Source organism: Bolinopsis microptera, chromosome 9 (assembly GCF_026151205.1).
Source record: "Bolinopsis microptera isolate Bmic1 chromosome 9, MBARI_Bmic_1.0, whole genome shotgun sequence".
Taxonomy (NCBI): Eukaryota; Metazoa; Ctenophora; class Tentaculata; order Lobata; family Bolinopsidae; genus Bolinopsis; species Bolinopsis microptera.
The window spans coordinates 9,439,907-9,454,369 of record NC_087080.1 but is presented as its reverse complement, the minus strand read 5'-3'; the positions used below and the strand labels follow the sequence as shown (position 1 = coordinate 9,454,369).

General features: G+C 39.3%; 2 protein-coding genes across 2 annotated transcripts in view; one reads left to right on the top strand and one right to left on the bottom strand.

Moving 5' to 3' along the window:
- Window positions 1-14,463, bottom strand: part of LOC134820871 (uncharacterized) — a 1,079,557-nt gene that overhangs the window by 782,405 nt on the left and 282,689 nt on the right. The window lies entirely within an intron of this gene.
- LOC134820981 (uncharacterized) lies at window positions 6,887-9,635 on the top strand. The gene is made up of 6 exons (XM_063831647.1): window positions 6,887-7,331; window positions 7,537-7,646; window positions 7,904-8,161; window positions 8,339-8,513; window positions 8,677-8,867; window positions 9,135-9,635. Exons 1-6 carry the CDS (start codon window positions 7,232-7,234, stop codon window positions 9,525-9,527), a joined length of 1,227 nt encoding a protein of 408 aa, XP_063687717.1. The 5' UTR covers window positions 6,887-7,231; the 3' UTR covers window positions 9,528-9,635.

Sequence of the window (14,463 nt, the reverse complement as noted above, 5' to 3'; positions counted from 1 at the left end):
TTAATTTTACTACCTTGGTGCAGTTATCAAAAATGCGTCTATTCATTTCTTGAAAAATAAAAACCAAAAACAACATACGATTGTAAGAATCATAAATCAAAATATAATTGAGGTGTCGATCATATTAGATCATAATTGGGAATTCCACAAAATCTATGTTGATTATACCCTTCTTCTATGGACCCTTACCCACATGTTACTACCGCTCTATTGAAGCCCTGCACATTACTTCTTCTCTACTGAAGTCCTAAACGTCACTCCTGCTAGCTATTGAAGCCCTACACATTACTTCTTCTCTACTGAAGTCCTAAACGTCACTCCTGCTAGCTATTGAAGCCCTACACATTACTTCTTCTCTACTGAAGTCCTAATCGTCACTCCTGCTCTATTGAAGCCCTACACATTACTTCTTCTACTGAAGTCCTAAACGTCACTCCTGCTCTATTGAAGCCCTGCACATTACTTCTTCTCCACCGAAGTCCTAAAACGTCACTTCCGCCCTCATGAAGCCCTGAAAATTTCTCCTGCATTTACCTCACTTAGTCCTTAGAAGACACTATTAGAACCCACATCACCCCAAAGACCTTGAAGATCTAAGTTGACAATAGTTAGGTGAACGACTTACCTTCTGGATCAACCGTCATACTAAGACTTAACTAACAAGAATAGACACGATCCTAGTTGATGAACATCAGCTCACGCCAACAACGGCTCATTGAAATACTTCTAAATGGACAATCCGAAAACTATAGTTTTTAATAAATGAAACAGACTGGAGAAAATAAAATTTCCTTGAAGACCAACGAACAATTCGTGTAAATTATTTTTAATAGAATATGGAGAAGAATTAAATCTGTGAATTCGTGTTAGCATTTGATTTTCAATATGTGAGATATTTGTGACAAGACCCATAGCTTGTTTTTTCAAAATTGTGGACGTATAATAAAAACCCCGTAAAGATTTTATCTACCAATAAAATCTTTTTCTGTGTCCGTAGGGATCTGTTATAGATTGAATCGAGCTAGTTCCTAGCTCTCTCCTGATTCTTCTAGAACCTTCCACGAGGACCAAATATCTCTTGATATTTACGGGTTAAACCACTAGTCCGTAAAGAGGACAGTTAAAACCACTAGTTCGTAGAGAGGATAGTTAAACAACGGTTAACTACCTTGTTTTAATTATAAACTTAGACCTCTCCGAAACATGTAGGTTTAGCGTAAGGGTCAAGGTTCTGCAATCTTACTTTGTTCATTATTCCTATTATTCCAATTATTCTGATTTTACCATCATACTATCTTTCGCTTGAACTTCGAGTATCTATCTATTCTCCACGCACCGGTGATAACAAGCTCATCAGTCTTATGAGTCTCAGAAATTTGTTTTTGTTGGTTACAATTCTGTCCGTCCAATTTCCTATCTGCTTGTCCTTTTCTTTTTTCTTTATCAGTTGTGACGGAATTGTAATGAACAAAATCCTTATAATTATTTATGATATGTTTGATTTCTTGTTAATGTTTGTCATCCAAATTTGGTAGACGGCCCCAACGTTAATGTGGCTCTTGCTATGTGTTGGTTCAGCCGAATTATTTATTATTGTCATCCGGCCAAACATTAAGCAACTTATATTGCAGTACCATTTATCATTTAGTATATCAAAATATGTCATTGTATCTTTGCATGGCTAAAATGTAACGCTTGATTTAATTTTATATATATAATGATTACTGTCACCAAGATGTAAATCAGATCGAACCATCTGTTCGATCTAATTAGATCGAACTGCGCGCGTCCAGTTTAGATCAAACCAGACCTCTACACACAGCGCTGACACGTATATTAACCTTATGTTTAGACACTGCTATGACTTTCGCGCAATACATATTAGTATTGCTTTGATATAACTCTGCACCCGTGTCAATATGTTCATTATATGCAAGCCTCTTGATTTATAAACCGTTTGATCGAACGGTTAGATCGAACGGTTGGATCGTACGGTTGGATCGGACGGTTAGATGGAACGGTTAAATCGTACGGTTAGATCCAACGGTTAGATGTTAGATTCAACGGTTGGATCGAACGGTTGGATCAGACGGTTAAAAAGAACGGTTGGATCGAACGGTTGGATCGAGAGAGAGGCAGAGAGATGCAGAGAGAGAGAGAGAGAGAGAGAGAGAGAGAGAGAGAGAGAGAGAGAGAGAGAGAGAGAGAGAGAGAGAGAGAGAGAGAGAGAGAGAGAGAGAGAGAGAGAGAGAGAGAGAGAGAGAGAGAGAGAGAGAGAGAGAGAGATAGAGAAAGAGAGCAAGAGAGAAAGAGAGAAAGAGAGAGAGGAAGATAGAGAAAGAGGAAGATAGAGAGGGAGGGAGATAGAGAGAGAGAGGGATAGAGAGAGGGAGAGAGAGAGAGGGGACAGGGAGAGACATGAATAGAAAGAAATTGACAGAGGGACAGAGAGGGCCAGAGAGGGGGGAGCTCGTGAGAGAGGGAATTGAATTTTCAAATATAAAAAAATAAGGGTTTCTGGGTTAGCAAAAACTTAATTGACGATGTCAATTCATGGCAGCTCGGCGCAGCACAGTAGCGCATCTCGCCGATCTGTCGCATCTCGCCGATCTGTCGCGGTGAGAAGCCTTATTAAGTGCGCGGCGCGGCACAGTAACACATCGCGCTACAAGCAAAAACATTTGCTGAAACCCTAACCGTAACGAGAAGTTAGACTAACTTCCATATACGGTCATATCATGTGATCGAGACAGTTTATACATCGATTGAAGTTGGTTTCAACTGTCGGGGGTCCTTTTAGGACAATCTCGAAAATCGACTGTAGAGTAGAGTGGCGGGTTTTTTTCGATTTTTTTCGAGGAAAATACCGTTGTAATGCTTATTTCGAGAAAATAAGGATGGCGGAAGTTTTTTCGAAAATGGACTTGACCCAGCAACAAAAATCGTTAATAAACAAACTAACAATTAACAACAATCCAGTGTGTTAGGGAGCCGCTTCAACTGTTTACTAATTGATCTTCCAAGCCTTAGGGGAACCCCGTTGTTCACGTGATCATGTATGAAAAAATGTACGACGACCGAAGCGGGAAGCCCCTTACTAAACCGGGCCGGCCTAATTGTCTATTTTCGATTTAATGAGGTTTCCGAGCTGCTATCTTGAGATAAATGGTCGGTAGAGTGGCGGTTTTTTTTTCGATTTTGTTGAGGAAAATACTGTTGTAATGCTTATTTAATAAAAATAAGGATGGTTGAAGTTTTACCGAAAATGGACTTGACCCATCAACGAAAATCGCTAATAAAAAACTAACAAATTACAACAATCCAGTGTGTTAGGGAGCCGCTCAAACTGTTTACTAATTGATCTTCCAAGCCTAAGGGGCGCCCTGTTGTTCCCGTGATCATGTATGCAAAAATGTACGACCGAGGTCACGTAATGAAGCCCCTAACTGAACTGCGGGCCTAATTGCCTGTTTTCGATTTAATGAGGTTTACACAACTTTCGAGCAGCTATGTTGAGATAAATGGTGATCGGTTTACTATATGTTATATTATACACTACACATTTAAAGTTAAACATCTGTCAGCCCTTATCCTGTTAGAATTATGTGGAGGATATATCAAATGCGAGAATGCCAAAAGTTTACGACGAGAAAGATTGTACAACTATATGATAAGATGTTGGTAATGAGTAATTTAATTATGTAATATATAAAGCCGATAATATTTATATCAATAATCGATACAAGCCGATATAAGCTTATTGGGCGGCGCTCAGCCTGTTATTCTGCCTAATCTCTATTTATGAACATTATATTTATAGCCTGAGCCCCCGGTAAACACAAGCCGATACAAGCAAATAATTGATACAAGCCGAGTAATTAATACAAGCCGAGTTCGATTATTGCAGTTATTTCACGACACGTGTCAGCACTCAGCTATCAGTTTGCTAGCTTACAGTGGCCATGATCTATCCTATAGTGATAATGACCACAGTCCTCTGCGAAGGAGGAGAACCTGAAAATACGATCGTTGGGTTGAGTTGTCGTATTTCCGATTTCGGTGCAGTTGTGATCAGGAGGTGACCGGGATTCCGGTTCCGGGAATCCCGGTACCGGGATTGGCAATTTTGAGCTATCCCGGTCCTGGTCCCGGTCAAATGCTGATTTATTTATTTATGATCCCGGTCCCGGTTAATTCGGGATTCTTGGTCCCGGTCCCGGTCAATCACTCAAATTTGCAGGGATTTTGACCGGGATCTTTTACATAATTTCATTCACTGTGATTTTAAGTTTTTCCTTTCATTCATTGTGAATTTCATCTTTAAACATCCTCTGAGCCAAACACAACAATGTTTAAAATTGCTAAACAAGTTTTAGTAATAAATTATGATCATGAATTAACCAGTAATCGACCGGAATTCCCGGTACCGAGAATCCCGGTACCGGGATTGGCAATTTTGAGCTATCCCGGTCCCGGTCCCGGTCCAGGTCCCGGTCCCGGTCCCGGTCCCGGTCCCGGTATATTGATAATCTCAGCGGATCTCAGTCCTGGTCCCAGTCCCGGTCAAGTCACATTTTGTATCCCGGTCCCGGTCCCGGTCCCGGTCAGGCCTGAAATCATGTCCCGGTGACCTCCTGGTTGTGATTTGGCCTGGGTTCAGTTGTCGTTTTGGGATTTGAGATGATTGGTCACCCAATTAAGCTGTTAACTGCATAGGACTAGGAACTAGGTTCAATTGGGTTTAGTTGTCGGTCACCCATTTATTCACCCAAGAGGATGGTGTATTTCCGTAACTTGTGGTCACTTGAACAAATATTTTCGAAACAAGTTGAACTGAAATTGCCCCGAAGCTTATTAGACATCATTATAGACATTATGACTCATGAGGTATTGTATTGTATCAGATGCCATCGTTATTATAATTACCAAAACTCATGAGGCAACAGTGCTCAATTATAGACACTTTTAACAATAGAAACGTTTAACACATGGTACAAGGTAAATACTTAAATACTTAGTAACTGCCACCGAAGTTCCAATGTTCTGGAACAAAATTGGGTTTATGTGCACAAAATCCACACCTCCCCATGCACTCAATTAACCTCAATATTCAATAATCATATAAAAACATCGTGGATAGTATTTTTACCAATTTTATGAATTTGCGAGCCATTTGCTCACCATGAAACTTGAAGATCTTGTAAAACCAGAACGTTTAACTTCCTCTTGTCGGCCAACTCTGCTGCGTCATGTGTTATCACATTTACTTTTTCTCGTTGAAGAAGCCAGCGTTGGTAAATGTAGAAAAAATTCGATTTTTGAGTTCTACCGTCCTGTTGCTGTCGACCTACTTGCCGTCTACGATGTCACAGAAAATTCCAAAGTTCATAGATTTGCACCTGATATTGCTAAGTAAGTTGCATATTTTTATAAAGAGTCTGGTGTCAATTATAATTTATATATTATCCGTTTATTTTTATTGCTTTTGTCCGATCCGTTTTTATTTTGTTCCGTTTATTAAAGTTTGGTTATACTGTTTGTAATTTTAAAACTACTGCAGGAAAATCAAAACCATCGATAAAAGACGTCGAGAACTGATGGCAAAGTCAGCGCAGTCCAAGAAAGACAAATTCATCAAGAGCCTAGATGAAATTTTTAATGTCTTACCAAAACAAGCCCCGGTGCTGCAGATTGATGTTCCTGTAGCTGCCACTCCTGCTCTTAGTCTCAGTAACTTCACGCCAACATCATCTACTTCAGTGCCTGTAAGCACTTTAACTAATAGAATGTTATCTATTAATTATCGTTTTGTTGCTCGATAAATTTTCCATAGAAAGTAGTTCAAGTTGTACCGGTACAATCGATGTCGCCATTTAAATTATTTATTAAGACTCTTAATAAGGGTTAACTAAGGTAGGGGTCATAATTACCGTTTTCATAAAAATGAGATTGAATCAATTGACCGTAAAATATTCAAAGTAATCGTTCGGCAGACTTTGATCATAGATAACTATATCGTTGCTCAATGACATTATCGTCAGGCTAATTATCTAAGCGAAGATTCGTCAAGCCAGCAAAGTTTTGCCGATCCTAGAGATGCCAAGGACGTTGATTTTAAACCAGCAAAAGTCACAGTGTCGACGTATCTAGATTGCAATCTTGATGGCATGGCTGGTGAAATAGCTAGGGCTGATACTGGTAAGGAAACTCAGGCCCGACTCCTCACCAGTTTCTGCGAGGAACTTTTCAAAAATGGAAAGCTAAAACAACGGTATGTAGTACCGAGGTCCAAGCTAGAAAGCACAATCAAGCGGGATGGCGTGAAGAGAATCGATGAGCTATCTAATCGGAAACCCGTGGGTTAGTTTACTTGTTAATGTTATCTAAATATGATACTTCACTTTAAAGTAATTCACGATTCTTAACGTATGATATATTTTACATTATTTCCTAAAAATAAATATTTACAAAAAACATATTTAATCGTGGGTGGCGTCGTCTGCTGAAAATTTGAGGATAACACTAATAATTTCAGCAATATTCTTTGATGCTAAAGATGACAGGGACACAGTGATCTGTGAGCGTTCAAAGGACGGTGTTTTACGACAAGTTAAGAAGACAGTTTCACATTACTCAGTGGTCGAACAGCCCGGTGACTCTCCTCTTGGATTCTTTGTACCAGAGGCGTCGACTGGTAAATGATTAAAAAATTTGAATACCGCGAATTATAACATTGGTAGTCGTGTATCGAAATAAAATAGTTCGTTCTAATTGTGCCATCGTATATTTTACTTTAAACAGGAGTATTTGCAATTTTTATGATATAAAAAGCTGATCGCAGCTGCATTTGATTAAACAAAAACGTCCAATTCAGGAGTCGGAATAGCAGTCGGATTACTTGAATATGCTAAACAGCGTGGTATTGATCTAACATACTGGTCTACTATTGGCGGTGACAACACCAATGTTAACTCTGGTTATAAAGTAAGTTCGTTGCGAAGATCTCTATATTAATATTATATGATTTGTAATCTATATTCCCTCATACTATTCGTCCCCACCAACGGTACTTTGACCCTCGAAAATAAAATGTGTAGGTCTAGTATATAAAAACCGAAGGTTTGTCATTTTCGGCAACAAATAATTATATACGTTTTCTATTATAATAAAATAGTTTGATGATTGATGATACAAATTTACAACGCAGGGAGGAGCGTTCCGAGAACTGGAAATGATGCTGAAACGAGAATTACAGAGATCACTTTGTCTATTGCACCAGGTTGAGCTACCATTACGGAAACTATTCGTATTCTATGGTGGGACTTTCACGGGTAATTGAACAAAAATGTTTTTATTTGTCTAAATCAGCGATAACAAAATAATAATAATGCAATTCTCCGAGCCACTTAATAATTTTCAGTGTTCAGATGAACAAAGAAACTCAAGCAGCCTCTCACTTTTTAATTAATGTAAAACCTTGATTTACTGCGGAAATAACCGTAGTGAATCGGGATTTGTAACATTATTTATTCGCAGCTCCTGGTTCGTTTGGAGGACCGATCGGAGACCTTATAATGTCTGACAATCTTCCTGAAGTAACTACGTACAAAAAGATAAGCTGCAATTTTCCACGCATCCCTGAAGAGGTACGGTTAGAAATTATCATATTGTACGTTTTAACCGATAAACAGATGTAAGATTCTTATGCATGTTTGTTAATGTTAGGATAAAGATTACAGCTGTTCAAAACAAAGAACTATTAGGTGCTTAAAACCGTTCGCACAATTAACTCCGAAGCATCTTACAAGGCATTGTAGGTAATCATTGTACTTTCCAAAACATAACATAGGTATAAGTAAGAAGATACTTTAATGATGATGATAGACATATTAATTTCTTTCAGGTGCTCAATAAAATGTCCAACGATAGTGTACTCATGTACAAGTATTGTATAGCTATTGACACTGGCCGGCCTTTCCGATTTGTTAACGGGAAAATTGACAGATTTGTCAACAACAAAATCGGAAACTGCTCAACTGCGAGATGGATTACCCTGGGAACCAGGATACTCCGTCTCTACATGACCAGTTCCTCCTATAACTCCCATTGCGCAGAGATTTTGGAAAGGATGGCGAATTTCATCGTCCATGTATATTATAAGGTGAGACTAGGTATAGGGTACACTAATTTTTTGCACTCTCTTGATGAATTTCTGAACATTTCTAATTACTATTAGCCTAATTATACCTAGTTAATATTGCACAATCCTGCAGTGTTTATAATTATAATATTAACAGTGCGAAAAATTATCATTAGATTATTAATATTATGCGTTCAGGTATTTGCCAATATAAAGCTAAAGCCCAAGTTGACAGATGCAGCCGTGCATATATTTGACGAAATAAGGTTAGCAAGGGAGAACTGTCAACCGGAGGAGAAGAAAATCGTATATGAATCGATTCAGCAAAACGCTTTCATGGCCCATCCTGAGAGCGTCATCTTGGCGATGCTAGGTTAGTTTGATAGGCCAGTATATGAGTATAAATTAATCTGACCCTTCTGCTACATTGCGATATTTTTGCTAGACGTGCTTATTTTGTGTTTATTGTTATAGATGCTTTTAACTTTAAGCTATATGATATAAACTATCATCGTTTTAACTTTCGGTTTCTTCAGCGGATGAGAAAGGAGTGATACGTCAGAGGGGTATCTCTATCGTGAAGTATATCCGTGCTTCAGAAGCCTACGACCGCTACATCGAAACAGAATCTGGGTCTCGACTACCCAAAAAGATAAGACAGTACATCTCACCTCAGATTAACTTTGATTGCAAAAGCTTTATCGATATGTTTGTGTCGGTTTACCAGGTAAATTTTGTCGGTTATATTGAGTTTAACAGTGAATAAATACAATTTATGATTTCTACTGTCCAAAAATTTCAAACTCCAAGTTAGCAAGTTGAATCAGATTTATAAATAGACTTTCTAGCGGAGGGTCTAAATTAATACACTGTTCTCTGAAAAGTCAAACTCATACCGATAAGGTTATGGAAACTGTCATGTGCTCATAATATGGCTCGTCCTACCGACAGCTAGAAAATAACTTTACAAGCTTTTCAAATTTTTCCACTTCAGGTAGTCAAAAAACCAGAGATACCACTCGATTCTCAAGGACGGTTCCTACCTTTGCGTCATGCTGACCGAAGCGTATCAATGATGAAACCCCCGAAACGGCTTATGTTTAAGACCAAGCTGGGATCCTGGGAGCCGATCACTGCCCCTCCTTTAATCAGACAACTAAGCTCTGTGGAGTTGGATGATATAATAAATACTCCACTAAGTTGTAGTATTCCCTGTCACACCCAGTCAGTGGAACACACGGTCGCTCTGGTCACAGGATCAACGAAGAGATATCGGTCGGAAGATACCCAACTTGCCAATATGCTGCAAACTGCAGCGGCCAGAAAGAATCTAAGTGGCCGAGTTACTCATAAAAGATTTTGTATGGACCCGGACCCTAGCAATTAAAGAATACAGATTTTATAACTTTAATTTTCCTATCTTCAAATTCAATTATTATTGTATCATCTCAAAATTTACGTTCACGCATTTTGGAGCAACTGAAATTGTTTTTTAATACTATCAATTGATTGTGATTGCTAATATGAAATATTAATATCTTATATGTTATACTATTTAGCTGCAAACTTGTATATATCACCGGTAATTTCCGGTAATATCAATGCATCTAAAAGTACACTACCTTAGTATGATGTAGAAATGAAGAAGTTTGTCATTTTTAAATTTATTTCAAATTATGTGATAATTGATATTTAACAGTCATAAAAGATTTTTAATTGTTTCCAAAAAAATTATTGGGTTCTTTTGCGATGCCGATAGTCAAAACGCGACAACTAGCGCTGGATGGCGACAACTAGCGCTATCCAGCGCTAGTTGTCGCTATCCAGAGATCCAGCGCTGGATAACGCTATCCAGCGCAAAATATAAATGTTCGATAATTGTCGCGTCGCTATCCAGCGCTAGTTGTCGCCATCCAGTGATCCAGCGCTAGTTGTCGCTATCCATCGCTAGTTGTCGCTGGCTATGCGACACTGTCGCACCCGATAGTTTGTGATGGCCAGCGCAACTGGCCATCGCAGAAAACAGTTCGATACGGATAACTAGCGCTGGCCAGCGAAAGCTAGCCTGAGCCAGCGCTAGTCAGCGCTAGCCAGCGCTAGCCAGCGCAAAATATAAAAAACTCATATTTGCGATATTACTCGTCAGCCAACGCTAGCTGACGATTGTAGGTTTATAATCTACCATGAGTACCAAGACGCACACAGAGCTGGAATTAAGGATTTGAAACGAATAATTTCAATTTTACGAGTATCACCCGTTAAGCTGACAAGTGATATCGCAAATATATTGCGCTGGTCAGCGTCAGCTGACGATTAATATTAATAATAATATCGTAAATATATATATTTGATTTTGGAATTGGGTAGATTTCGCCAGTCAGCACTAACCATACCAGCGCTAGCTATCGATTTATAATAGCTGTCCATTAATAGCATTGGCCATTGCAATTGACAGCTATTAGCTGACGAGTAATATCGCAACTATATTGCGCTGGCCAGCGCTTACTGACGAATAATATCGCAAGTATATGAATATGATTTCGATACATTGCGCTGGCCAGCGCTAGCTGAAGCGTAATACTAATATCGCAGCCATTTTGCACTGGCCATCGATGGCTATCGCTTAGCGCTGGCCAGCGCTGGCCAGCGCTAGTTTTCGCTATTATATCCAGCGCTAGTTGTCGCGACAATTATCGAAAATTTATCAAACATTTATATTTTGCGCTGGATATAATAGCGACGCACACAGAGCTGGAATTAAGGATTTGAAACGAATAATTTCAATTTTACGAGTATCACCCGTTAAGCTGACAAGTGATATCGCAAAGCCAAATATATTGCGCTGGTCAGCGTCAGCTGACGATTAATATTAATAATAATATCGTAAATATATATATTTGATTTTGGAATTGGGTAGATTTCGCCAGTCAGCACTAACCATACCAGCGCTAGCTATCGATTTATAATAGCTGTCCATTAATAGCATTGCAATTGACAGCTATTAGCTGACGAGTGTCGAGTAATATCGCAACTATATTGCGCTGGCCAGCGCTTGCTGACGAATAATATCGCAAGTATATGATTTCGATACATTGCGCTGGCCAGCGCTAGCTGAAGCGTAATACTAATATCGCAGCCATTTTGCGCTGGCCATCGATGGCTATCGCTTAGCGCTGGCCAGCGCTGGCCAGCGCTAGTTGTCGCTATTATATCCAGCGCTAGTTGTCGCGACAATTATCGAAAATTTATCAAACATTTATATTTTGCGCTGGATATAATAGCGACAACTAGCGCTGGCCAGCGCTAATTGTCGCCATCCAGCGCTAGTTGTCGCTATCCAGCGCTAGTTGTCGCTATCCAGCGCTAGTGGTCGCTATCCACCGATAGTTGTCGCCATACAGCGATAGTTGTCGCTATCCAGCGCTAGTTGTCGCTATCCAGCGATAGTTGTCACTATCCAGCGCTAGTCATCGAACTGTTTTCTGCGATGGCCAGTTGCGCTGGCCATCACAAACTATCGGGTGCGACAGTGTCGCATAGCCAGCGACAACTAGCGCTGGATAGCGACAACTAGCGCTGGATGGCGACAACTAGCGCTGGATAGCGACAACTAGCGCTGGATGGCGACAATTATCGAACATTTATATTTTGCGCCGGATAGCGTTATCGTTATAGTTGTCGCGTTTTGACTATATATATATTATCAGCTTTATATATGATATATTATTTATGAATATTGATACATGACATAAAAGATTCGTTTTCACTTGTTTGCATGAAAAGCATTAATATAATTACATTTCTCATTACCAACATCTTATCATAGTTGTACAATCTTTCTCGTCGTAAACTTTTGGCATTCTCGCATTTGATATATCCTCCACATAATTCTAACAGGATAAGGGCTGACAGATGTTTAACTTTAAATGTGTAGTGTATAATATAACATATAGTAAACCGATCACCATTTATCTCAACATAGCTGCTCGAAAGTTGTGTAAACCTCATTAAATCGAAAACAGGCAATTAGGCCCGCAGTTCAGTTAGGGGCTTCATTACGTGACCTCGGTCGTACATTTTTGCATACATGATCACGGGAACAACACGGCGCCCCTTAGGCTTGGAAGATCAATTAGTAAACAGTTTGAGCGGCTCCCTAACACACTGGATTGTTGTAATTTGTTAGTTTTTTATTAGCGATTTTCGTTGATGGGTCAAGTCCATTTTCGGTAAAACTTCAACCATCCTTATTTTTATTAAATAAGCATTACAACAGTATTTTCCTCAACAAAATCGAAAAAAAACCCGCCACTCTAATGGTCGGGTTCTACTAGTAGTAATACTACACTCACACTATATGTTATATCATATAATTATAAGTATAATACACTACACATTTAAACAGCTAACGCAGCCTAGTTTATCATGTTAGAATTATGTGGAAGATATATTAAATGCCAGAATATGCCAAAAGTTTACAACAAAAAGATTGTACAACTATGATAAGATGTTTGTAATGAAAAATGTAATTATATATTATGCTAATCTAACTGCGTATAATGCGATTACACTATTAATTGCACGAGCCACAGCCGAGTGCAAATTGATACAATAATCGATACAAGCCGATAAAAGCTGATAAAAGCCGATACAAGCTTACTCGTCGGCACTCAGCCTGTCATTCCGCTTAATCTCTATTTATGAACATTATAGCCTGGGGTCCCCAAGTAAATAAAACCCGTTACAAACCAATAATCGATACAAGCTGAAAAGTTGATTCAAGCAGTTAGCAGAGTTCAATTATTGCAGTTATTTCACGCGAGGGGCGTCAGCTATCAGTTTTCTAGCTTATCAGTTCATCACATGACTATGCTAACAACCATCACTTGACTATGCTAACAACCATCACGTGACTATGGTAACAACCATCACGTGGCTATGCTAACAACCATCATGTGACTATGGTAACAACCATCACGTGACTATGCTAACAACCATCATGTGACTATGGTAACAACAATCACGTGACTATGGTAACAATCATCACGTGACTATGGTAACAACCATCATGTGACTATGCTAACAACCATCACGTGACTATGCTAACAACCATCACCTGACTATGGTAACAACCGTCACGTGACTATGTTAACAACCATCACGTTACTATGCTAACAACCATCACATGACTATGCTAACAACCATCATGTGACTATGGTAACAACAATCACGTGACTATGGTAACAATCATCACGTGACTATGGTAACAACCATCATGTGACTATGCTAACAACCATCACGTGACTATGACAACAAATATCACGTGACTATGGTAACAACCATCACGTGACTATGGTAACAACAATCATGTGACTATGCTAACAACCATCACGTGACTATGCTAACAACCATCACGTGACTATGCTAACAACCATCACGTGACTATGCTAACAACCATCACGTGACTATGGTAACAAATATCACGTGACTATGCTAACAACCATCACGTGACTATGGTAACAACCATCACGTGACTATGGTAACAACCATCACGTGACTATGGTAACAACCATCACGTGACTATGGTAACGACAATCACGTGACTATGGTAACAACCATCACGTGACTATGGTAACAACCATCACCTGACTATGGTAACAACCGTCACGTGACTATGTTAACAACCATCACGTGACTATGGTAACAACCATCACGTGACTATGCTAACAACCATCACGTGACTATGGTAACAACCATCACGTGACTATGGTAACAACCATCACGTGACTATGGTAACGACAATCACGTGACTATGGTAACAACCATCACGTGACTATGGTAACAACCATCACCTGACTATGGTAACAACCGTCACGTGACTATGTTAACAACCATCACGTGACTATGGTAACAAACACCACGTGACTATGGTAACAACCATCACGTGACTATGCTAACAACCATCACCTGACTATGGTAACAACCGTCACGTGACTATGTTAACAACCATCACGTGACTATGGTAACAACCACCACGTGACTATGATAACAACCATCACGTGACTATGACAACAAATATCACGTGACTATGGTAACAACCATCACGTGACTATGGTAACAACAATCATGTGACTATGCTAACAACCATCACGTGACTATGGTAACAACCATCACGTGACTATGGTAACAACCATCACGTGAATATGGTAACAACAATCATGTGACTATGGTAACAACAATTATGTGACTATGCTAACAACCATCACGTGACTATGGTAACAACCATCACGTGACTATGTTAACAACTATCACGTGACTATGTT